Source organism: Leuciscus leuciscus, assembly GCF_965113295.1.
Source record: "Leuciscus leuciscus genome assembly, chromosome: 15".
In the NCBI taxonomy this organism is placed as follows: Eukaryota; Metazoa; Chordata; class Actinopteri; order Cypriniformes; family Leuciscidae; genus Leuciscus; species Leuciscus leuciscus.
In genome coordinates, this window is record NC_138739.1 from 3160763 (window position 1) to 3187450 (window position 26688).

Sequence of the window (26688 nt, forward strand, 5' to 3'; positions counted from 1 at the left end):
TTGCATTTAATGACATGCTTTTTGTGGCGAGGGGGGCGTGGTTCAGCGCGGTCTGTGATGGGAGAGAGAAGAGACGAGCAAGTAGGTCAAGTGCAAATGACGAAGACCTGTGTCTGTACTGCAGTATTATTGGCGTGGAGAGACCGCTTATAAGCCGTGCGCTGGAACGAGAGAGAGACTGGAGAGAAAATTGGACGCAGAGGAAGAAAACCGGTGGATCCGAGCTCTCATTTTTGAACTGTTTTGTGCCGTCGCGGTTGCCACGGTGAATGCGCGTTGTGCGCGGCTTTTGTTTGTTTTGCTTTATTTTAATAAAGTACGAGTCCCAGTCACGCCGATCCCTGTCTTCTTCCTTCCTGACTCTTGAACCTCATCACCCTTTTATTTCATTAAAATGAATTAACCGCAAGAAAAGTAAGGTTTAATACTAAATTGGTTATCATAGATGTTACTGTATTTGTTGAATTCATTGTTGTGATAACGCTGCGCAGTTTTACGTGTTCTAAACAATTGTTGTAAAAGTACATTCGAACATGCCCACATCATTTGCCAAAATACTGATTAATCTTTATGTATAACACATGCTATGTTTATTTACATGGCCATAAACACCAGACGTGATAAACAATGTCAATAAACTAAACACAAATCTAAAGCAATAATACTTTCCTTACATAAACATAACTATTACCGAATGCTACATTTGGAAAATATAAAATGAAGCATGCTTTGTCGACAGAACCAGCTGCAATCGGTAAAGAATAATTGTGTACCATAACGACTGCAAGAAACAAGCTAAAGTTTGTAGCTTGATAGACGCTACAACTACAACTTCCGCATTTGTCCAGGACTCCACGCAGTACGAGCGGAAACCGAGGGTAACGCGGATATGACGCAATTGACTGGCGACTCCCAGCTCCCCCCTGCTCTAACGCCCCGTTTCCTTGGTTAAAATCGCAATTTTCTCACGATTTAAAAATAGTTGGAAACATTTGGGATATTGTAAGTAATCAACTTAACAAAATATATAACACTGGCCTTGAGATTTTGGGATATTTGAATGCAAAATTCGTACATATTGTACCTTTAATACACAATAAAAAAATATACAATAAGATTAGTTAACAACGTAGCTCCTGGTGTTCTTCTAAAATGAGGGCGAGCCACAAATCCGTGAGTACAGTTTACAAACCCGTGGGAACGGATTGCGAAAGCGTGGGCACGGTTTATGAATTTGTGGGTACAGATTGCAAAAACTGAAGGCACGGTTTACAAATCTGAGAGCACGGATTAGAAACTCGTGGGTACAGTTTATTAATCTGTGGGCACGATTTGTTAAACCAAGGGAACAGTTTAAGAATTTGTGAGTACGGTTTATAAACTGAGCGGACGGATTGCGAAACCATCGCCACGGATTGTTTTTTTGTCTCCCACAGGTGACTTCCCAGGCTCTGTATTTTTTTTTATCTATTTCTTGAACTGAGTGAAGTGAAGTTATTCAAATTAGTAACACAGTCCCCCAACTTTTTTTGCACTGGGCAGTATTTGTGTTGGACTTTGCTCCTTTAAACTACTCAATGCCTTCATATTAATGTATTTTTTGCCCAGTGTTTGGCAGAATTTATGTGGCATTAATGTTACATCATGCACTAAAGTGTTGTTTGCATTTTAATTCTGGCACTTTATTTTTTATACTGGGAAATTTCAAAATATTTTTCAGAAAATGAATTAATAAAAGTTTGAAATACTTATGGTAGAAGTTGTATGTATTATTTATTGTAAAGTTTGCCAATGGATAAATCAGCTAATCCAAAAAATAATCGTTAGATTAATTGGAAAAATAATCGATAGATTAATCGACAACAAAAATAAACGTTAGATGCAGCCCTAGTTGAAACGCTCTGTGATCCCGTTACCCATCGGGTGGTAAGGGGTAGTGTGTGATTTCTTTTTCCCAGCCATATCCATCAGTTCCTCGATGAGCTTACTCTTGAAATTAGCCCCTTGGTCAGAATGCACACGCTTTGGGAAACTATATATGCAGAAAATATCATCCCATTAGCGGCGAGCCACTTGTTTTGCTGACTGGTTCTTACAAGGAAAAGCAAAGGCCATCTTGGTGAAATCATCCGTCGCTACGAGAACATCAACAGACTTGTTGTCTCCCTGCTCTGCTGTCCAGAAATCAATGCAAATCAATTCCATGGGCTCTGTGGTGTGAATGTTCTCCAAAGGAACACGAGCATGAGGCTCCGGTGCCTTACCAACAATACAACGCTGGCAGTTTCTGACATAATGCACAATATCATGTGCCATGCCTGTCCAAAAACAACCTGTGTCTGGCCAGTGAGAGTGTAAGTGAGCATTCTTGGTGACCTGCGGCATCATGAATGCCATGAAGCACTTGTTGTTTCAGACAATCTGGTACAATGAACTGATAGAGCTTGTTGTTCATGTTGTGATCTCTTTTCACTTTAAATAGCATTCCATCTTGCAGTGTGAGTTTGCTCCAGTGCTTGAGCAGCTTAATTACACTACGAGGCTCCTTTGTACTGAAGGGTTACAAATTTAAGAATCTATTTCAGATATGCTTCCTTACATAACATCACGGTGAAGAATACTGATTTTAACTTTTAAGGTTAAGATGTCAGCAAAGTTGCAATCTCTATTGTGTTTTAAATGAGTCAGATCACTGAGATTCTCACCTTTCGGAGCCCAGACATTGAATCGTTCACCTTTGTCTTTAATGGCTCTGGGATGGCCCTTGGAACTGGAGTTCCTGGCCAATATCAGCATTTGAATAGGTATGCTGATTAAATTGAGACTGCCGGTCTGGGGCGGTTCCTTAACCTGTATACTCATTTACATGCTTTGTTTGAATTTGTCTCCACCTTCAAAAGTCCCTCCTCCTAAAATGCCTATAAAGACACCATGTAAATGTATATACTTTAGATTATGTTGGACGAAACCGCAGCCGCGCTCAAATAAAGAAACTCTTCTGTTTGAACGTGATCCCAACTGTCTCCTGGTCTCTGCTTCGATAAAAGAAAACTTTACAACAGATGGTGCCGTGACCCGGATGGAGAAAAAGGAAACTGAATCTTGAAACTTCAAGCTCAAAGATCTCAACAAAGCCTGACTAAGTTCCAGACTGAATCTTCTGAATCCAGATTGAAAACTTCAAGCTCCAAAAAGATCTCAAAGACTGATTTTTTCCAGACGGAATCTTTCTCTACAAACGAAAGACTTGGTGAGTTTCTTTCCATTCAAAGAACCTTTGCAGACCAGTACAAAATAGTTTTCCTCTGCGACGACAGAGAAGAAGTTAACAAACAGCTGCAGGGTTTTGTTAACTAAGTTATCCTCTAAAGTTGTCTTTTAGAGATGAAATTTATCCTTTGTTGTTCAGGCAGGGAAGTTTAACAGTTACATGTTAATATTGTGTGTATCCTCTTGCTAGAGAAGGCCTGTCCTTTGTAAGCTAGAGAAGATTAGCATCATGTGCTAATAAGATTGTACCCTCTGTTTGTAAGACAGTAGAGAGAAGTTTAGTGTTTGTTTGTGTGGTAACATAGAAATTCACAAAATGTTTAGGAAAAGTACTAGACAGATTACACCTTTTTGGACAGATAGTGAATTCAAGTCTTTGTTATCAGAGCACATGGACTCAATCGTGACTGAGGAAGTCAGATTGAATTTAACAAAGAAATTTGGCATTGATCCAGGCAAAGTTTGGTCAATCGAAGATTGTAAGAAGGTACTAGGAGAAAGTATTCGCAAGAACAGTGTGAAAAGTTGTATCTGTTGTCACCGAGAATTTGGTTTAACACTAGCTACAGAACAGTCTAAGCGCAACTCAGAGCTAGAGAAACAGATCAAAGAGCTCCGTGCTAGAATATCTTCGTTGACTAAGAAAGTAAACCGCAACAAAGATGCAGAAAAAACTGATGTGGAAGAAGTTAGTCAGCCTGATAACAATTATCCTGACTTAAAAGCTTTCTTTGAAACAGATGTAGCCATCCAATCAGTAACTGATCAGCCTGTAGATTCAGTGCAGGTTTGTGGGGCTAGGAGAAGATCTCAGGGAACTAAAAGTGTTACTCCGAACTCTTCTGTTGTCCAAATACAAACGGTTGCCAAAACATCTTTAGGTCCTAAGGATATAGATAGACTCTCCCAGAGTTTACCCTCAGCACGCACGAATTTTTCTGAATTTAGAAGAGTATTGTTCAGTAAAATGCGTCTTTACGACATGTCGTTGCCAGAAGTCACACAGCTGATGTCACAAATTCTAACTGAATCTGAATTCAACAATTTTGAGTCTGCTGTTACTTCCGAACTGCAACATGTTAGTAAAGGCGATTTGAGAGAAGGTGTTTTGAAAATCCTAAAGAATATCTTAGGACCCAAAATCGATTGGTCGAGAGTTACTAGCTGTGTACAAGAGAAAGAAGAAACTGTGAGTGAATATACTGAGAGGTTCTGTCAGGTAGCGGTAACGTACAGTGGAATAGTGGATGATTCCGAAAGTGTGTTAGCTGACAAAGGAGCTCTAATCCGAATTTGGGCAGATGGTCTTGTAGCTGAGTACAGAACAGCCTTGCCATTCCTAGATATTACGTGGGCTAAAAGAACTCTCAGAAGTAACCTAGAAAGTTTAGCTATTTGGGAAAGAGATTCGGATGTCAAAGAGAGAGTAAGAATTGCAGCAGTTTCTGTTAAGGTCAACTCAGAGAAGCCAAAGAAACGCAAAAGTCCTAGAGAAGCCAGTTGTTCTTACTGTGGCAAGCACGGACATTTTGGAAAAGAATGTAGAAAAAACAAAAATAACTTAAGACAAGTTAACAAGGTTAACCAGCTTCTGCTGAGCCTGCTTGATATTCTGAAGCAGCCCCTCCCCTCCTCGTTAAACTCGTGGGGCAACTTGATACGGTGTTAACCATTTTGGCTGTGATTGCTTAATCTCCCCAGTAACTTACAACAAAGATTAAAGACTTATTTTTGTTTAATAGAACAAAAGGAAAGTGACTGTCACAGTCTTTGTTTGGGGGACATTCAGAAAACTCACAGCCTTAAATGTTATACCACAGAAATATTCCAGTCAGACCCCCATGCTCTATATGATGTCTTTTAAGACTGATGTTTCACTGGAGAATGGGAAGTGCCAATTTTCTCACACACTGTACAGTTGTTTCCCCTACAGGGATAGGATAGGACACATGGACCAGTGAGGAGCCCAGGAAGAACTGGAAGCAACAGGCTTTCGGGGGCCAACCCTGTGGTGAAGATTCCCTTATAGGCCCTTCCCAACCATAGTCCATCCTCACCTCACTGTTCCTTTTAGGTGTCTCAAATCAATTAAGAAACAGGGAAAGAATGAAACGACCACAGTAGACCCTGAAAACGATAGAACCATAGTGTTTAAACTGCTACAACCCTAGTGTTTGAAGAAATACTGCTCTGTTTTCTGTTTTCTTTCTTCCTCTGTACAGATACCACTTGATGGCTGTTCCGAGATCCATATGCAACGACCGTCTCACCTGCATATGAAGCCACAACCTCAAGAAGACAACTAGACCAACTGCTGAACGAACTATCCCAAAAGAAAAACAATACACAACGCAGAGACTTCACGGACCCTAATTGCATGTTTTGTTTCTGTGTCAGCATGCAATTACAGATGAACAACACAGATCATGCTTGTGCCTGTAACTTTTTCAAGTTACAAGAATGGACTTTTAAGTGTCTAAATTTGTATTTTGTGAGAGTTTTTAAGAACTCTCAAAGAGGGGACTGAAGGGTTACAAATTTAAGAATCTATTTCAGATATGCTTCCTTACATAACATCACGGTGAAGAATACTGATTTTAGCTTTTAAGGTTAAGATGTCAGCAAAGTTGCAATCTCTATTGTGTTTTAAATGAGTCAGATCACTGAGATTCTCACCTTTCGGAGCCCAGACATTGAATCGTTCACCTTTGTCTTTAATGGCTCTGGGATGGCCCTTGGAACCGGAGTTCCTGGCCAATATCAGCATTTGAATAGGTATGCTGATTAAATTGAGACTGCCGGTCTGGGGCGGTTCCTTAACCTGTATAATCATTTACATGCTTTGTTTGAATTTGTCTCCACCTTCAAAAGTCCCTCCTCCTAAAATGCCTATAAAGACACCATGTAAATGTATATACTTTAGATTATGTTGGACGAAACCGCAGCCGCGCTCAAATAAAGAAACTCTTCTGTTTGAACGTGATCCCAACTGTCTCCTGGTCTCTGCTTCGATAAAAGAAAACTTTACAACAGTACGCTCACGTTTGTCAGGTCTCTTGTGCCTCTCGACATAGTAAACCACTCTACTCACGGTGCTGTCCTGCTCCTGCATAGTCAGAAGAGTGCTTTAGGCAGAGCAGTGGCACAATCCTCTTTCTCCAGATGAGGGATGACTCCCGTCCCCATTACACGGCTTGTCCCACCAGAGCAGTGTGCATCCAAGAGGGCGGAGATTTCCTGAGATGTTAACTGGAAAGTGGGTGGGAGAGATCAGAGCTTGGCTCAACATCTGTGCTCACAAATTGACAGTTGTTTGTGTATCTGAAAGCATCTTGAACTGTTTCATCCATCACACCATTCAGTTGATTTAACAAAGCATGGTATGGCTCTGTCACAAGGCGATGACTGACACTGGACTGGACAAAAGGCTTAGTGCATCACTATAGAGACCCCTGCCCTGTTCTCCTCACACCACAACTCAATTAGTCTCCTCTGACCGTTGTTTTGTCTAATCCTGGCCTGTCTCTGCTCTCTTGGCTGCATACCAGGGACATAATTATGACTGAGGTCCGTCATACGAGTAAACATTTACAATTTCCTCAGCGTCCGAACTGTCATTGTGATCCATTGCTTTCCTATTGTTTACTTTGACCACACTCCCTCCTGTTTTCAGATGCAGAAGTAAAATTTTCTCACAAAAACGACTCCAGAAGCCTTAATAACGTTTTATAAGTATATATTTATATTTAAATCTAGTTCCTACATTATGTTTCTATACATTGACTCACTGGGTACTCTAACCTGCAGAATGCCCTTTAATGATGTCACGCATGCAGACGCTTCTACACACATCTGTGAGAGAATGAGTCGCTCTCAGGAGCTCAGGGAACTCAAGTGTGGGACTGTGATCGGTTTCCACCTGTACAATAAGTCCATTCGTGAAATTTCCTCACTACTAAATATTCCATGGTCAACTGTTAGTGGTATTATAACAAAGTGGAAGCAATTGGGAACAACAGCAACTCAGCCACGAGTTGTGGTAAGCCACGTAAAATCAAAGAGCGGTGTCAGCGCATACTGAGGCTCATATTGCGCAAAAGTCATCAACTTTCTGCAGAGTCAACAGCTACAGCCCTCCAAACTTCATGTGGCCTTCAGATTAGCTCAAGAACAGCCCTTACGAAAAAGAAGTATACTTAAAGTTCATTTTATCAAGTATACTTAAGTAATGTTCAAGTATATTTTTAAGTACACATTATGTAGTAAGTAGGTCAATATGGTCAATAGCTCAATAAGTCAATATGTACTATTAGTAAACTTGTAAGTGTACTATTTTAATACCGCTTGGGACTAAATTGGCCCACTTTTAGTATATAAAAGTATATATTTAAGTGTACTATAAGTGTAACAGTAGTAAACTTTCAGTGCACAACTAGTCCATGATTACGTTTCTCATTTGTACTGCAAGTGAACGTATGGGAATAATGGGTACTCTAACCTGCAGAATGCCCTTTAATGACGTCAAACAGGTGTTGGAGTAATAACTACTTTTAATGAATTTGTTTGAGATCGTTTTAATGCTCAATGTTTTGCTATAGATTACAGACATGCATCTGAGGAATATTTCTAATTTTTCTCAGTTATTTTGCTTTATTTCCAGATTCAATCATTGGCTCGTTCTCACTAGAGCTCGTTCACACATGCGTACTCTTCAAAAAATCTCTTAGGGCCCGTCCACACGGAGACGCGTTTCGCTGTATACGTATACATTTTTTATCGTATTGGCGTTTCGTCCACACGGATCCGGCGTTTTCGGAGACTGAAACCGCAATTTTTTTTTAAACCGGGTCCCAAGGTGGATAAATCTGAAAACGCCGCCCTTGCGTTTTCGTGTGTACGGCCAATCCGTACATTTTGTGAAACGATGATGTCATCACACCAAGTGTCAACTAGTCAGACACCGTTAAGTCACAGCAACTACATTTATGGTTTTTCATATTGTTCAACAAAGTTCTTGATTAAAAAAGAAAAAAGAAAAGAAAAAAATAAGCTACTGTGCCTAATATTATTGTTGTATACAGCGCGCAAGGTTTATGCGCGAGCTCCAAGTCTTCTTCTCCGTTTTTAGTGTATGTCTGTGGCAGAATTACAGCGCCACATACTGGTCTGGCATGTATACTACATCGTTTTGAGTCGGTTTCAGTGGTTTCGTGTGTACGCAGATATTTGTTGAGACGAAGCCGTGTTTACCGAATTTTTTTTTTTGAACGGGAAAAAAAAAATCGGATAGGGAAAGCTCTGGCTTCGTGTGGATGTGGCCTAAAACTAAAACACGTTAATGACATTTGTATATATTCTGAATAAAAGATATAGATTGTACTGAATGTCAGCTTGCTTATTTTGCTCAAGATAAGGATTTATTGAGTCCACATGTCATGCAAACCAGAAAGTCTGCTTCTAACCACAGGTCGAGATCTGTCGCTCCAAACACACCATTTTCATTTCATTAACTCTGATGCAAAGCATAGATCCAAATCAAATCAAATCAAATGAGATCGACTCAGAAAATACGTCAATGAATGCACGCGTGTCACCTCATCCACAAAAACATCTTCTTTGTTGCATGCACAAATTATGATACACTATTGTAAAAGAATACATTTGTATTCACAAAAATGTCTCTATTTGTACAAATTCCTGCATATCTGAATTTTATACAGTTCGGTTGAATGTGTTTTCGACTACCTCTGTTAGTGGTCAAAAGTGGACGAGCTCAAAACGTTTTAGACCCGTTTACACCAGTATTTAGCACTGTCTACTTGTGATCCGATCGACCAAAACGCTTCCTAATACCAGCTGTAAACACAGCCTCTGATTAATCTGATGTTATACGGTCATTGACTCTTTCGTCTCCCTTGTACTCTATCTCTATGTTCACAAATTGCAAATCTCTCTTTTTAACACACACACACTGAACATAGTGGTGGTTATAATCTAAGATAAATCACTTATCACTTATGTAAAAATAATTCATTACATTTGGTTATCTGTATCAGAAATTGCAAGTTCTAATGAAACTATCTACAGAATCTGTATCTATAGATATCAATAGATGTACCAAATAATTAATTGATTAACTATGGAGTCAATATAGGGCCATATATATCTGCAAAATAAAACAATGTTTTGCAAAAAAAAAAAATGTTTTGCAAAAAAAAAAAATGTTTTGCAAAAAAAAAAATGTTTTGCAAATAAAAATAAGAGTATTGAGATTTTTTTTTGCTTTTTTGCAAGTAAAAAAAAAATTATTGCAAAAGAAAAGTTAACCACTGAGAGAAAAAATAAAGTTTAGCAAAGTAAAACTTCAGCAGCATTGACTTTGCAACACATATTTCCCTTTGCGCCGCTCCTTTAAATCCGCGTTTCAGTCATCTGTGCCTCTGCGGCGCAAGCTTTCCTTTGCGCTTCATTTTTCTTTGCGCCTCGCTTTGTGTCCCTGATTTGACGTGGGGGGAGGGGTCAAGAGGTTGGGGTGTGTACAAGGGACGAAGGCGCGTCCCTCTCGTAACGTCATCAGCGCGAGCCCCAGACCGACTGGATCGATCGAAATGGCGGAGCAGAGACATGTGAGGCTGCGTTCCAGTCCACTTTTAGACACGCACTTGCGAACTTCCCTAAGCACTTCCCCTTGGGGGAATCCCTGCCGCCATTTTGAAGTGCGTTCCACTTCGTGAAGTGGACGAGGGAAGTTTATATGGACAGACCCTCGTTCCCTCGATTTTGACCGAGGGAGCGAGTCTGCTTCAATGTACACTTCAGGCACCTATATGTCCCACAATGCAGTAAGATTGTGACGTCACCACATATCTCATCTAATCACCACCACAACAGACAACTCTTATGATATATTAATAATATATATTTTTAATTTAAAACAACCCAAACACACCTATAAACATTTGGATGCTGCATTAAACAAATTCTTAAAGGGAAACAAAATGTAAATAATAAATCAACTCCACAGCTGATTCCAAGTGATCAAGGGCTTAGGACGTTCCATTTCAGCCCATTGCAGTTTCCGCCAGTAGTGAGCACTCGCAATGACGTACATCCGAGTGAACGAGACGGAGGGAAGTTAGCGAGTGAAGGGCATGACAATTTTGGACTGGAACGCAGCCCGGGTGATGGATCACGTATGTATTATTGACAATAATTCAGGGACACAAAGCGAGGCGCAAAGAAAAATGAAGCGCAAAGGAAAGCTTGCGCCGCAGAGGCACGGATGACTGAAACGCGGATTTAAAGGAGCGGCGCAAGGGGAAATATGTGTTGCAAAGTCAATGCTGCTGAAGTTTTACTTTGCTAAACTTTATTTTTTCTCTCAGTGGTTAACTTTTCTTTTGCAATAATTTTTTTTTTTACTTGCAAAAAAGCAAAAAAAATTCTCAATACTCTTATTTTTATTTGCAAAACATTTTTTTTTTTGCAAAACATTTTTTTTTGTTTGCAAAACATTGTTTTATTTTGCAGATATATATGGCCCTATATTGACTCCATAATTAACCATTAAGTTCAGTTGAATTAAATAATAGACAAATGTATTTAACTGATACTTTGTGATTTTGTGTATTGTACTAACACCATTGAAAACATGCTGAAATGCACTTTTGATGATCTATTGAAACTTTGCCAATTGCTTGTGAAAACTGCACTAAAGCATTTAAAAACTGTAATAATAATAATGAATTGATATTCAGTCCGTTTCATCTGTGGGTGTCAATCATTTCTCTGGGTAACTCGGGCTCATTTTAATGCTATAGTCTTCAGTTAACAGACTGATCTCACAGCAAACCAAAAGGAAGTGGAATTTTGTATCTGCTGAGATCAGCCTCTGCTTTCAGAACATCTGAATCTGGAACTTCAGATCGCAGGATTTTGTCAATCTTTGGAAATCTGTTATATTCTTGTGTTTGAATGACACAAAACACAGAAATATCTTCAACAACAATACAAAGATCATTTTCTAAACCTAAACCCCAAATAGAGTAAGTTACTGTATCAAAAGTAGCGGCTGACGTCACTGATGTGATGAATAAATAAGATCAAATGACGGACTGGAATTCTTTTCAGTGAATGACAACTTATGTTATAATAAGTATAAACAAAAAAAGTTATCGTACAGGTTCAGAAGTCTTGGAATGTAGGCCAAAAGCTGGATGAACTACTTTATTGATCTGTTTCTCATTGCACAATGTTCTCATTGGTCTTTGAAACGAGCCTCTGAAATGCAATGTAGGCTATCTGTATGTCCAGTAGTGAACTTCAATAATCACGTGCTCATGGAGAAGTGAACACTGCATAGGTTCCCTCAATCAGCGCTTGTGTAGATTTATGGAGTAAAAAGTCTTGACTGCTTCATTTTAGCGTATATTTGCATCATTTTACTCTTACACATCTGATCAATCTCAACATGCTTTTAAGGGGCGCTCAAGATGGCGGCGTGAACAGTCAAAAGTTTCGAGCTCTCGGTGCCTAACTTTTTGTAGGAAAACAGTTAACATAGTTGTCAGCAGAATTCATATGCTTTAGATCGTAAGATATTCTGTAAGATATCTTTGACCTTAAACATGCCTAAATCTGCACAAAAAAGGGCCAGTGACTCCGGGAAACCGGATTCACGTGTGTCGGCTAAAGATGGCCATGACTACGAAAGCAGTATGATTGAAGACACGCTTCTGGTAGAAGATGAAGAATTTCCATCATTCCCCGTAACTCCAAGCAAACCTCCACTTGCAAAAAAACCAACACTCGTCAAAGCTCACACTGGTAATGTATCTAATGCCGATGAGATTGTAACAACGCTCGCAAATCTTATCAATACACGGAGTGATGCCCTGGAAACGATGGTACAAAACGCCTGTGCAGAAATTAAAGAGCTAAAAGGCAAAATGCTTTACATGGAGAAACGAATGGACAGGGGCGAACAAACATCCAGGGTATGTATGAGTCGGGTGACGGATTTGGAACGGTATGGTAGGCGCTGGAACCTGCGGCTCAACGGTCTGCCAGAGACGACTACAGAGAATGTGCGAGAGGAGGTTATCCGCGTGTGCCAAGAAGTGCTACCACAAGAAGCAGCGAAAATACCAGACTCTATGGATGTCGCTCACCGGCTGGGAACCAAACGTGCTAATGAGACGAGGCCTCGCGCAATAATCATTCGGTTCACTGCCAGGAGATTCAGAGATGCTGTATGGAAGGCGGCTAAAAGCAGTGAGTTTCTCCGGAATCAAGGCATGCAGTTTAAGGAGGATCTGACGAAGGAGGACAGAGACTGCAGACAGAAGTTGTGGCCTCTGATCAAAAAAGCGCGCGATGATGGCAAATCTGCTTACTTTGTCGGAGGCCGTGCTTTTATTGAAGGAACTGAAGTCACGGGGTGAGACAAAGATCCATTTTTCTATAGGATAGGCCTACTGTTTCAAGATTCTCAGAAATCTGAGTTCATTTGTTGCATTGAACGCCAAGATGCTGCTGTAATCTTCGTTCGCAATGGACAATACTAGTAACACTTATGTTCGGGCAATATCCTGTGTTCAAAAAGGTATAATGTTAAAAAGTTTAACAGCAGCCTATGTTATACTGTTCTTTCTGTTCTATCAAAATGTTAATATTAAGCAAGAAATAAGAGAGAGTTTACGTTTAGACAGCCAACGTGAGTAATTAAATAGTAGTATTTTCCTTCACATAATTACTGCAATTTTTCAGTGGGCGCTGATCTCGATACCACTTTGATTTCAACTTTTATATCAGTTTGTCCAGACATTTTAGTTCTACCAGAAAGACTCGGGAGATAAAATGATATAACAAGTAAATTTATTAATAGCTCAGCAAGCATAGTCTTTGGCGTAGGCCCCGTCCTTAGCAAGCAATGCGAGGGTAACGGAATCTGCAAATCCCGCCTGAAGATGAAGGCAGGGGCGCAGCCGACCCCCTGGAGGCAAAGGAAGGGACCATCCTGGTGGTGGTGGGGAGGATGGAGGGAAAGGACCATCATGGAGGTGGTTGGGGAGGATGGAGGTAATTGGCGCCGTCAGTATCTGCGAACTCAGACGGATGTAAGTACCATTCTTTTATACTGAGAGTGTTAACACATGATTGGTTAGAAGTGAGTTAATTCATGACGCGCTGATTGAGTCTTCCTGGCAGAACTTAACGCTAAGCTTACATTTCTACCAGAAAGACTCGGGAGATAAAATGATATAACAAGTAAATTTATTAATAGCTCAGCAAGCATAGTCTTTGGCGTAGGCCCCGTCCTTAGCAAGCAATGCGAGGGTAACGGAATCTGCAAATCCCGCCTGAAGATGAAGGCAGGGGCGCAGCCGACCCCCAAAAATAGGTGGAGGAATACCTCCGCCGGGACGGAGGGATACCTCCGCCGGGACGGAGCCCACCCCCAAAGATAGGTGGAGGAATACCTCCGCCGGGACGGAGCCCACCCCCGAAGACTGTAAGTAAGAGTACCCACCAGTCGTGGATCCTGCAGTTCCTGGAATGAGAAAGAAAAGTTAAGAATAACGTGAAAAAGCATTTTTTTTTATATATATATATATATATATATATATATATATATATATATATATATATATGTATATATATATATATACATATATATATATATTTTTTTTTTTTTTTATTATTATTTTTTTTATATATATTAAAAAATGAACTGCATAAAGACAAGGTCACGATAGACCATACGTGAAAGCCATAATATTGCTTGATTATGATGACCACTTAGACAAGGCCTCAATGGACCATAATACCAAATTTGCTGTGCATAGACGTGATGTGATAGACAACATAAAGACAAGGTCCAAAGACCACACATAATAGCTATAAAGCACGAGGTCGTGATGACCACATAGAGACAAAGCAGCGATGGACCACTTGACCCTGATAGGCTGCACTAAGAGCCATTGAGGCGCCAGGTCGTGATAGACCACATAAACAAGGTCAAGCTTGACCACAAGGCCACGATGGACCGCACATAAACACAAGGTCATGCTTGACCACAAGGCCACGATGGACCGCACATAAACACGAGGTCATGCTTGACCACAAGGCCACGATGGACCGCACATAAATACAAGGTCATGCTTGACCACAAGGCCGGCTCAACCACACATAACAAGGCCGCGATGGACCAACATACCTCAATGGGCATATGCAGACGAGCCATGCAGGCTACACGGCCATGATAGACCACATATAGCTGGCCATGATGGCCATTAGACACAAAAGACCACAAACGAGACAGGCCACGATAGACCGGACGGCCATTGGACCACATAAAACCAAGGCCTCGATGAGCCACGAGGCCATAATAGCCACATATAGGACAAGGCCACGGTAGGCCACACGGCCATGGGAGACCACATAGACGAGACTGCTTAGGAGCCACAACGGCCGCTAATGCCACACAGAGACAAGCCTATAAGACAAGGCAACTAAGCCACGCAAAACCAAGGCCTCGATGGACCACGGACCCCGATGGGCCACACACAGGACAAGGCCACGATAGGCCACACGGCCATGATAGACCACACAAAACGAAGGCCTCGAGGGACCACAGACCACGAATGGCCACACATAGGACAAGGCCGCAATAAGCCACAAAGCCACTAAAGGCCACACATAAACGGGCTAAACATAGACACGGCCATAAAGCCACATGAAACCACGACCTCTAGAGGTCACTAGACCTCGATGGGCCTTGCAGGACAAGGCCACGATAGGCCACACGGCCATGGGAGACCACAGAGACGAGACCGCTTAGGAGCCACAACGGCCGCTAATGCCACACAAGAGACAAGTTTCACAAGACAAGGCCGCTAGGCCACACAAAACCAAGGCCACAATGGACCACAAGACCACGATGGGCCATAAGGACAAGGCCACGATAGGCTACACGGCCAAAATCGGCCACACAGAACACGGCTATGATAGCCACACAGGACATGTCCACAAACGGCCACAAGGCCGTGATGGACCACACATAGACGAGAGACAAGACCAGACAGGCCACATGAAACGAGGCTGCAATAGCCACATGGAGACAGACCACATTATCTGCTTATCGGGTCATGCGAGCTAGAGTTCCGGCACAGATTAATTGAAACATGACACCACCACCAGTATTTGCATGAGGATTTACCTGAATCGTTACTGAAGAGCTTGCTGAGCTTCCGGAATGATTTTAGAATAATTTCTTAAATAAGACTTGAATGCAGAGGAAAACCATCTGCCCAGCATCTTGATAGCTGAAGTAGAAATGCCGCATTTGGCTGCTGTAGTGGCAGCCCCGATCCTGCAGGAATGACCGGTATGCTGAAAGGGAGACAGCTGTAGCTTTTGAGGACAGAAACTAGATGAGTCCTGAACCAGACTTTAGAGAGATGCTTCGTTAGGTAGGAAAATAGAGGGAGTGATCTGAGAATCTAGGGAGGATTTTACTCATAGATCACAGGGACAAAATTTATTGCTAATTTTAGAATTTGTTAATGTGATACCAGAACTTTAGTCATTTGGAGTGCTTAAGAAAGAGTAAAGAAATGAAGTGAGAACGTAAATCAGAAAAAAGAAAGACCATGGCAAGATCGGAGTGTTTAGATCTGGATCAAATTCCCCTGGGTGCATGAGCCATGAATGCTGTTAAACATGGCTACAATCGAATCTGAAAATAGAAAGAGAAGACCATTTCGAATGGAAGGTTAAAGGATTCCACTTTCTGTAATGTTGCTGTTAAAGCATTTCAACAATTGCAAAGTTACAATGCACAAAGTCGAGCATGGAGGACTTAATTTAAAGAGATTGCTTTGTAAGGACTACAGCAACGCTGAGAGGGACTGAGCGGCATTGCTTCCGGATAAGTGGCATTGCAAACCCTAAAGTTACATGAATCCAGCTCCCAGATATGATTTATAGCCTATCGAGACAGGATGAGATAGTGAATGACTAGAAGATTACTACGCATAAGCTACATAATTCATCGACTAACCATCCGGAAATGGTGTCTACATGTTGACGCTTCTGAGTCTCTCCATCTCTGAGTAGGTTTGAACGAAGCTAAAAGTTTTGAAAATGTCTGTGAGTAACCGGAGCTGCAAAACGAGCTGTTGAAACTCCACCCCCTGTGCCAGGGAGCAGCAGCCTGACTGCATCCAAAGGGACAGACAGAAACAATGCACTTTACTCACACTCAAATGACAACTCCAGCATAATAGAAGAAAATATCTTTGGAGCATTCCAAGTCAAACCCCTCACACACACCCTGGGGACACTGGAGACCCACCAGACATTGATTTCGTAATTGTAGACTTGGAAGGAACAACCGGCCGTGATGAGGATGGGAAATAAAGGAATCTGAAAAGAAAACCGAAACATTATAAACAAATACTGCAGAAATATAAGCTTTTAAGATGTAGGGAGCCACGCCTCCAGTGATATATGGACTAGCTGGATTGAGCAGAGCGACTAATTTACATAATCACTGTTAGAGGAGACGGGGTGATGGACAAGGGTTGCTGAAGGGCAGAGCCACCTGAAGACTAGTGTGTAGCTATAGCATAGCAGTGGTCAGGAATGTGCTCAAGCAACCTTAATCATGAAATTGGAGACTATTGCCAGATAAACATCTCAGGAATAGCATGTTCGTCTAATGAGAAGATCTGCCTTGATGCAACCGAACTTTGTTAGCACATACAACGGAAATTTTTTTTTTTTTTTTTTTTTTTTTTACCACTTCGGACCCAAAAGGATGTTAGCAGCCACTATAGGATAATTTCTGTAAAGCGTGAATGAACGAAGCCTGAGCAGGCTCAATAATTATTATTATTATTATTATTATTTATTTATTTATTTTAATTAATTAATTAATTAATTTATTTATTTATTTAATAACCACTAAATCTTAATCTTATTAATCCTATTACAATACTTACCTGAAGTAAGGTGACGGCATACCGATAAGATACAACCTCAATCACACTTGATATTCTGTTGTTGACTTTTGAGCGCAGAATCTATTTCTCAGCTGTGCAGTGTACACCTGACATTACTCTCGAGTTGCCTTTGTACGAGTGAAGTTTTATTCACGGCCGAGAGACCGCTGGCCATGGCAACCAAGTGAGTCCCTTGAATAGAAAAATCTCTGAACATTTAAATCATACAGATGAGTAAATATGTCACTCGAGTCTTCTTGACTAAGATTCCTGGTGATTGGTTGAATGATATAATTTAAACATAATTATTAGGTCTACTGTGTTAATCACATTGGCAAAGTCCGTGACCTTTGACCTGAGCATCCTAGTCTGCCTTCTTTGTACATTTAATATCAAATACCTATTACGTAAATATTTCTATGACACATATTGGTGGATTAACGTAGTCGCCGAGAACAGTTGTGTTACAGCGATTGTACAATATTTCTGTTACTGAAGAACTTAAATGCAAGTATTAAAAATCTTGATATGAAGAAATATATATCAGCACTGTAAATGTATAATTTATTTCCTTTGTATTATATACTCCTGCAACATAGGCCTACCCATAAGCCCAACATCCTTCATAACCATGACTACTAATGCATAACGTCCAATGACAACTTGCTTTCTTTAGGTTCAGCTTCTTCTTTATAGTCATATATTTCCATGAATCATTTTCAAATGTATTTAAAAATAAAAGTAAAAAATATTTAACAGCATTAATTGCTGTTGCTTTAGGTTGAAAACGAGCTGAGATATACATAAAAATATATGTATATATTCCCCCTATTGATTGGTTTAAGTCTGCAATCATCCAGGTATAAGTCGAGATCTTCCCGGCGGTGGGGAAGTGGTTGACAAAAACATCTCCAGTCCATAAATGCCGAAGCAATACCGAATTCAGAAAAGGCGTAAAACAAGTTGGATAGGTAGGCTAAGCTACTGCTCCTTTAAGACGGAGTGCACTCACGATGGTGAGTGAGCGGGTGAGGAGCGCGAGCTGTAAGCATAATTATGCATATAAATCCGATTAATATCTTAGTTGCTCTAAAGCTCGTTTTAAATGTTATTCAGCAACCCAGTTGTTAGTATTTTGCAACTGCCCATGAGTGCGTGGGATCAACGATGCTGAAAATTACCAGAGCTGTGGGATATCAGTTACGCAAGTCTTTGCATACACTTGCTACAACCAGCGAGCTATCCGGCCCTAGTAAGTAGTGTAGTGTAGTAAGTAGACTGTAGTGTAGTGAGTAGACTTTTTTTTTTTTTTTTTTTTAAACTACCACGTCGCCAGTCGCCATTTAAACTTGACCGCTGATGAAGGGAACAGTAGAGTAGCAAGTTATACTTACCTGAATGAAGTTTAATCATAGTAAATAATGGGGACATGTAAACAGTGGCCGCTGAAGCTCAACGTAAAACTTTGAAAGTGGAACTTGAACTTGAAAAAACCCTGTGTGGAAATCGTTTCTCATGGGATTTCAAGCTGCCACGCGCTTGTTTCCTACACGAGTGTGTCGCACTCGCACACCGCGAAAAATGCTGAGATCTAATCAACGATATGACTTGTGTTGTTAGGGTTGGAATCAAAAACGCGAGAGCGCGAACTCCGGTGTCGGTTTCTGCGAACCGAATGGGGCGCGTAATTGGCGCCGTCAGTATCTGCGAACTCAGACGGATGTAAGTACCATTCTTTTATACTGAGAGTGTTAACACATGATTGGTTAGAAGTGAGTTAATTCATGACGCGCTGATTGAGTCTTCCTGGCAGAACTTAACGCTAAGCTTACATTTCTCTATTCCTTAACTAATCTGTCACATTTGTCACTTATTTCGTTCAATGCTAGGGGATTAAGAAATATAGTTAAAAGGAAAGCTCTATTTCTCTTTGCCAAACAGTTTAGGGCGGATTTTTTGTTTTGTACAAGAAGCTCACTCTATTAAAGAAGATACAAAATTTTGGACTTCACAATGGGGTAACTCAGTATGGTTTGCTCATGGATCTGAACACTCCGCTGGTGTAATTACTTTAAAGAATAGATTTATTGGAGATGTTCTTCATACAGAATATGATCCTGCAGGAAATTTTATTTGCCAAGTTATTATGTGTGTTGATAAAATACTAATATTAGGAAATTTATATGGGTATAATAACACTTTGGAAAATAACAGTCTTTTCGAAAACATAGAAAATATATTTATTGATTGGTTAAATAAATACCCAAATGCCATTTTGTTAGTTGGAGGGGATTTTAATATTATACTAAATGGAACTATGGATAAGTGGCCACCAGGTCGACCTAACATAAACAACAACAATCTTAAAAACTTCATGGATAAATTCAACCTTACAGATATTTGGAGAGCCAAATTTTCACATAATAAGATATTTACATGGAGTAATAAATCAGGATCTAGTCAATCCAGAATTGACTTCTGGTTATTGTCTGAGAGATTTAACAAAGATGACGTAGAAGTTGATATTATTTCTACTCCGCTCACAGATCATAAAGCTATTAGCATTAATATAATGGGGGGGTGGTGGTGGCGCAGTGGATAAGACACATGCCTTTGGTGTGAGAGACCCGGGTTCGAATCCACTGTGAGACACCAATGTGTCCCTGAGCAAGACACTTAACCCCTAGTTGCTCCAGAGGCGTGCGACCTCTGACATATATAGCAATTGTAAGTCGCTCTGGATAAAAGCGTCAGCTAAATGAATAAATGTAAATGTAAATGTAAATATAAAATTTTCTACTGCAAGTTGTTCTATGAATGGATCATATTGGAAGCTTAACAATTCTCTGCTACTATATGATGAAGTAAAAAAAGTAATCACTGGGTTGATAAGTAGCTTTTGGTATAAAGCAAATAAGGAGGATGCATTTTGTTCAAATTGGGAACTTCTGAAATTTGAAGTCTCTAAATATTTAAGGAAATTTGGTAGCCAGATAGCCAAACACAAAAGAGCTAAAGAAACCGACACAGTTGTTGAAATAACAAAACTAGCAAATAAATGCCCAGACAATTTGACGGATGAAGAAAAATTACAATTGTCAGATCTGCAAATTAAACTAGACGATCTATATAGAAAAAAAGCTGAAGGTGCGTTTGTCCGTTCAAGGAGACGTTGGCTCGAAGAAGGTGAGCAAAATTCACAATACTTCTTTAATTTAGAGAGACACCATATTAATAACATCATTGGTAAATTAAATGTGAATGGGGTTGTAACAAAGGACCATAAACTAATCTCTAATTACTGTTGTGAATTTTTTAAGAAAATATATGCATCCAATTATTCTCCAGCGGTATCTGATGCCTTTCTGAGTGCTATAGAGGTGAAAACTATTGACAAAAATGAAAATGAACTCTGTGATATGCCCATTTCTGTTGAGGAAGTGATAAAGGCAATTCATCACTTGAAAAATAATAAATCGCCAGGTACGGATGGTTTGACCGCCGAATTTTAGATGCAATTTATTGAAGATTTGGCCCCTTTTTTGCTAAAGATGTTTATTGAAAGTATTAACAATCAATGCCTTCCACCCACATTGACTCAAGGATTAATCACTTTAATTCCCAAACCAAAAAAAGATTTGCTCTCTCTTGATAATTGGCGTCCAATTAGTTTACTGAATAATGATTATAAAATATTTGCCCTGATATTCGCTAAAAGACTTAAAAATGTATTAGATTCAATTATCGATGAAACACAATCTGGCTTCATGAGGAATAGGCATATCACAAACAACATAAGATTAGTTTTAGATATTATGGATTATCCTGAATTTAATGAAGATAATGGGTTCATACTTTTTCTTGATTTCTGTAAGGCCTTTGACTCCGTAGAACATCAATTTATTTTTGAGTCACTTAGAAAATTTGGTTTTGGAAATTTCTTCACTAACGCAATTAAAACCCTTTATAAGAACAACAACAGTTCAATTAAATTGTTGGGTGGCACTTCTAGTAGGTTTAATTTGTCTAGAGGAATTAGGCAGGGTTGCCCGGTCTCTCCTTATTTATTTCTGATAATAAGTCAACTCCTTGCGAATAATATTAAAGCCAGCTCGATTAAAGGTATGACTATTGTTGATAGAGAACTGGTTATAACACAATTAGCAGATGACACCACCCTTTTTCTCCAAAACGATAACCAAATACCCATTGCAATTAAAATAATAGAGGAGTTTTCTAAAGCTTCTGGTGTTTATCTGAATGTAAAGAAATGTGAACTCTTGGCGGTCAAAGAATGTTCAGTGGCATCTTATTGTAACATTCCAGTAAAAACAGAAGTCAAATACCTAGGAATTACAATAAATAAGAATCAAAAGAATAGAAGTTCATTAAACTTTAATCCTGTTATCCAAAAGACTCAGAGGACGTTTAATCAATGGCTTCTACGAGACTTATCATTAAGAGGGAGAGTTCTGATCTCCAAAGCAGAAGGCATATCCCGGTTAACTTATACTGCTATGGCTCTTCAGGTTGATGATAAAATATCGAGGGAGATTGATAAGATGCTTTTTGGTTTTGTTTGGAAAAATAGGATACATTATATAAGAAAATCAGTATTAATGAACTCGTATGAAAATGGTGGTCTCAATTTCCTGAACTTTGCTACATTAAACAATACATTTAAAATCAAGTGGATTAGACAACTTGTTAGGTATCCAGTCTCTATTTGGAATATTATTCCCCTCCATATTTTATCTAGTCTGGGTGGCATAAATTTCTTCCTTGTTTCCAATTTTGATATTAACAAAATACCTGTGAAGCTTTCTGCATTTCATCGTCAAGCTTTTCTAGCATGGAGTTTAATTTACAAACACAACTTTTCACCACACAAATACTTTATCTGGAATAATAAGGACATTCTTTTCAAACAAAAAACTATTTTCTTTGAAAATTGGTTTCAAAATAATATTGTTTTGGTAGACCAATTATTTAATTCAGATGGCCTTCTTTTTACTTATGAGGAATTCTTGTCCAAATATAATATTCCTATACCACCAAGGGAATTTGCAACTGTTTTTGGAGCAATTTCTTCTAAAATATGTATGTTATTTAAACAACAAAAAATATTAGATTACCAGCAACTTCCACCCCTCTCACCAAATCAGTCCCTAGTAGGTAAAATATGTTTCTCATGTCCTTATATTTATAACAGGTCAATAAGAGCCCTTTTCCAGAAAGATGTTGTTTCGAGACCAAATGTTATTGCTTACTGGAATCAGTTTGTGAGTGATGTTGACTGGAAAAAAGTCTGGCTTCTTCCCAATCGCTATCTCTTAACAAACAAGGTTAAAGAAGTATCTTTTGAACTCCTTCACAGAATATACCCTGCTAAACACTATTTAACCAAATTTAAAAAAGATATTGATGAAAGTTGTAGTTTTTGCAAAAAGAAGCCAGAGACAGCTGTTCATTTATTTTGGCACTGCCCTTTTGTGTCTTTTTTTTGGCAAAATGTACTTTATTTCATTGTTGGAAATGTTGATGAAAATTTTACATTACTGTGGAAAGTTGTTCTACTAGGTATTGTAAACTCAAAAGAAAAACAACCCCGCACTTATTTTATAATTTTTTTTATTTTAATGGCTAAATTCCACATTCATAAATGCAAATTTTCAGGGAAAAAGCCGTGTTTTGTTGCATTTAAAAATGAAGTGAAGCTTTATATTGAGTCAATATTGCCCTCGAAGAAAAAAAAAGCTATTAGAATTCTGCAAGCATGTACACTCTTTAAGGTATTCCTATAATGCTGACTGTACCTCCCCCTAGCATTTGAAATGTACTGTATTTCTATTGTTTGTTTTGATATTTCCTCAATAAAAAAATTAAATAAAAAAAAATAAAAAAAAATCTCAACATGCTTTAAGATTGTGTCGCTACGTTTGCATCACTATAAGCTTACATTAAAATGTCTACCTTTGGTTGTTAATTCAAATTTAAAAATGCTAAACTGTAATAACATTGGCCGAGATAATAAAACTGGTGTATAAAAATGAATGTGAGATGTAGCCTTTTATATAAGTCAGTTATTCTTCTTCCTGGTGTTCAATGCCACTTTTGAACATAAATATAAGAGCGTGAAATAACTAAACGAAGTAAACCATTGTCTGCTGTTGGCTAATATTTCATAAACACTGCAAAAATCAGAGGAAACTTTGCTGCATAGACTATATTTGTGCCTTAATTTGATTCTTACCTGAACTCGACGCCATTTCAACACCAGCACCTTGAAATCAAAACAGAAAGACAAACGCTGAAAGATGAGACTCACCTGTGCCACGCCTGCAGAGGCTAGAAAAAAGTCATTTTACATTATTCCGTCCATTAATTATTCCATTATTAAACCATAAATGAAATACGGAAGATGCGGTTTATTCTTCAACTCTGATGAATAGAATAAGTGAACAAATGAATAATAGAACAAACTCATTTTCATTATTCAAAATTCTTATTTCATATACAGTACTGGTCAAAAGTTTGGAAACATTACTATATATATATATATATACATATACTATATTGCCAAAAGTATTGGGACACCCCTGCAAATCAGTGAATTCAGGTGTTCCAGTCACTTCCATGGTCACAGGTGTATAAATCAAGCACTAAACATGCAGACGCTTCTACACACATCTGTGAGAGAATGAGTCGTGAACTCAGTGAACTCATGCGTGGGACCGTGATCGGTTTCCACCTGTACAATAAGTCCATTCGTGAAATTTCCTCACTACTAAATATTCCACGGTCAAATGTTAGTGGTATTATAACAAAGTGGAAGCAATTGGGAACAACAGCAACTCAGCCACGAGTTGTGGTAAGCCACGTAAAATCAAAGAGCGGTGTCAGCGCATACTGAGGCTCATATTGCGCAAAAGTCATCAACTTTCTGCAGAGTCAACAGCTACAGCCCTCCAAACCCTCGTGTGGCCTTCAGATTAGCTCAAGAACAGCCCTTACGAAAAAGAAGTATACTTAAAGTTCATTTTATCAAGTATACTTAAGTAATGTTCAAGCATATTTTTAAGTACATTTTGTAGTAAGTATACTAATGTCAATATGTACTAGTAGTAAACTTGTAAATGTACTATTTTAAGACCGCTTGGGACTAAATTGGCCCACTTTTAGTATATAGAAGTATATGTTTAAGTGTACTATAAGTGTAACAGTAGTAAACTTTAAGTGCACAACTAGTTCATAATTACGTTTCTCATTTGTACTGCAAGTGAACTTATGAGTATACTAGTAGTTTACTAGTTTAATACTTGTAGCAACTTTGAAGTATACTCTCAGTAAACTACTAGTTTAGTAGTTTTATACTACAAGTTTTCTTTCAGTGAACTTAACATTATACTAATAGTTTACTATTTATATATAATTTTTGCACTTGCAGTAGGCCTATACTACTATGTTCAAATGTTATTTTTTATTCTTGAAAAATACCTTTAACTGTACTTTAATTTTAAAAACATTTTATTAGCTTCATGCATCCTTTTTTATCAACACTTTAATGTCGGTAAGTTTCATAAAGAAAGGCAACATTTTAAACAAAAAAGATGAGAAAATCACATTTTTGTCAAAGACTACGCCTTGATCAGATTGAGAACGATGATCAAAACACAGATGGAGTAGATCGAGTCCAACATCCCCAAAACTTCAGTCGTTTTCTCTTCATGGGTTATGTATCATTTCATTTGGTAATATTAAGCAGTTTTGATTTACAAGCTGTTTAATGTTTGATGATCATGTTATTTTACATTTGTGTGAGTAATCTTCTATCAGTGTTGCCAGATTGGGACGGTGATTTCCAGCCCAAAAGCTCATCAAAACTAGCCTGGTTAAAACCAGACCATTCTCAGTAGTAACTGAGTTATGGTCTGGCAAAGCTTCTTTAATAACTCATTTCCAAAGGGGCGTCACCAACGGACGTCGCTCAAATGCCTCTGGGCGCAATTGGATAGACCTAAAACTCCTAAAACCAATCAGAGCGATCGGCATCGTGTAAAGCCATATGCTGTGTCCCAATTCGCCTAAGTTACACTACGCCATAAAAGTATGTACTCTTTTTGTGAAGAAAATGTATTTACTTTTGAATCTGTAGCAAAAAAGTAGGCAAGTTTTGGACATACTACTTCGTCATCTTTATCGTACAGATCTGTCGCGTGCATCCCGTCATGTAAACTGCCCTGTCAATCATCTTGTCACAGTTAAAATCCTCTATTAAATCTAATTTAATTTCCTACTGTTTCGGAGAGAAATGTAGTAGCACGTTCATCTGCCAGTGGGTCTTTCATGGAGACTGTCCTCATGTGTTTGCAATTTGAATATAATAATGCTGCATTTAAAAGTTGATGCGCTTCACCAACGGACGTCACTCTAATGCCTCTGGGCGCAATTGGATAGACCTAAAACCAATCAGAGCGATCCTCATCATGTAAAGCCCGCCTCAACGTTTCTGATTGGTGCCGCGATTTTGACGCCATGGAAGTGGGCTTGAATGAGCTCTTTGCCAGACTACTGTAGAGTAAATCTAAATTTTCCGAAAGTTGTCTGGGTTTTCCCAGGCTACACCAAAACCCGCCCACTACAAGAAAAAAACACCCAAAATTTTACTGCCAAAATAATGTGATATAATTTCATTACCATGATAAGCACAATTTGTATCTCCTTAAAACAAAATAACAATGATAAAATAAAAAAAATTAGAAAAAATTTGAATAATTTTCCAGGAAAACAGATCAAAACAGGGCAATAATTTAGGAGAATTAGCCAATATGACTAAAATGTCCAGGTGGACACTGTCAAAACGGCAATCAAGAAATGAACCGATGACTTTAACCCTCGGAAGTAGCCTACACATTGCAGAACATAACGCAGAATTTAGCAGTCAAAACAGATTCATCGTTGACTCAAACCTTTTTCAGCAGCTGTCAGGGTCGAGTAGAGTGCATGCAGTCTGGACGGTGTAAAGATTGCAGATGTCTGGTTAGGCTAGTGTGCACATGACCATTGACTGGAGTCGTCACATATTTGATTTCAATTCAAGTCATTTAACTGTGATCTCCTCAGAGTTATATTCACCATTGAGGCATCTCCCACCACATGTGTACGTTTTTAGTGTTGCTCACTATCTCACTCTTTATACTGTAGTAGATACAACTTACTGTATAGTAGGCTATGTCACTTTGGCATTAGCGATCACTTGAATATACAGCTACAACTTATCGCGCTCAATCGCATCTGTCTGCTGATCGCTGATTGGCTAAAAGTGCGTGCTCGTCGGTGATGTCAACACTAACGCCAGCTACTCTGCATGGGCGTGTGTGTACGGTAATGTCATGATGACTGATTTTAAGGA

The 26688-nt window shown here is 39.1% G+C and overlaps 1 protein-coding gene across 1 annotated transcript in view; it reads right to left on the reverse strand.

Annotated features, from left to right (window-relative positions):
- LOC309475962 (GTPase IMAP family member 8-like) overlaps window positions 1-23586 on the reverse strand; it is a 71396-nt gene extending 47810 nt beyond the window's left edge. Inside the window, exon 1 of the mRNA XM_082138988.1 lies at window positions 23530-23586. Coding sequence (XP_081995114.1) covers window positions 23530-23545 — 16 coding nt within the window. The 5' untranslated portion in view covers window positions 23546-23586. The remainder of the gene's footprint in view (window positions 1-23529) is intronic.
- Between the last annotated feature and the right edge of the window lie 3102 nt (window positions 23587-26688).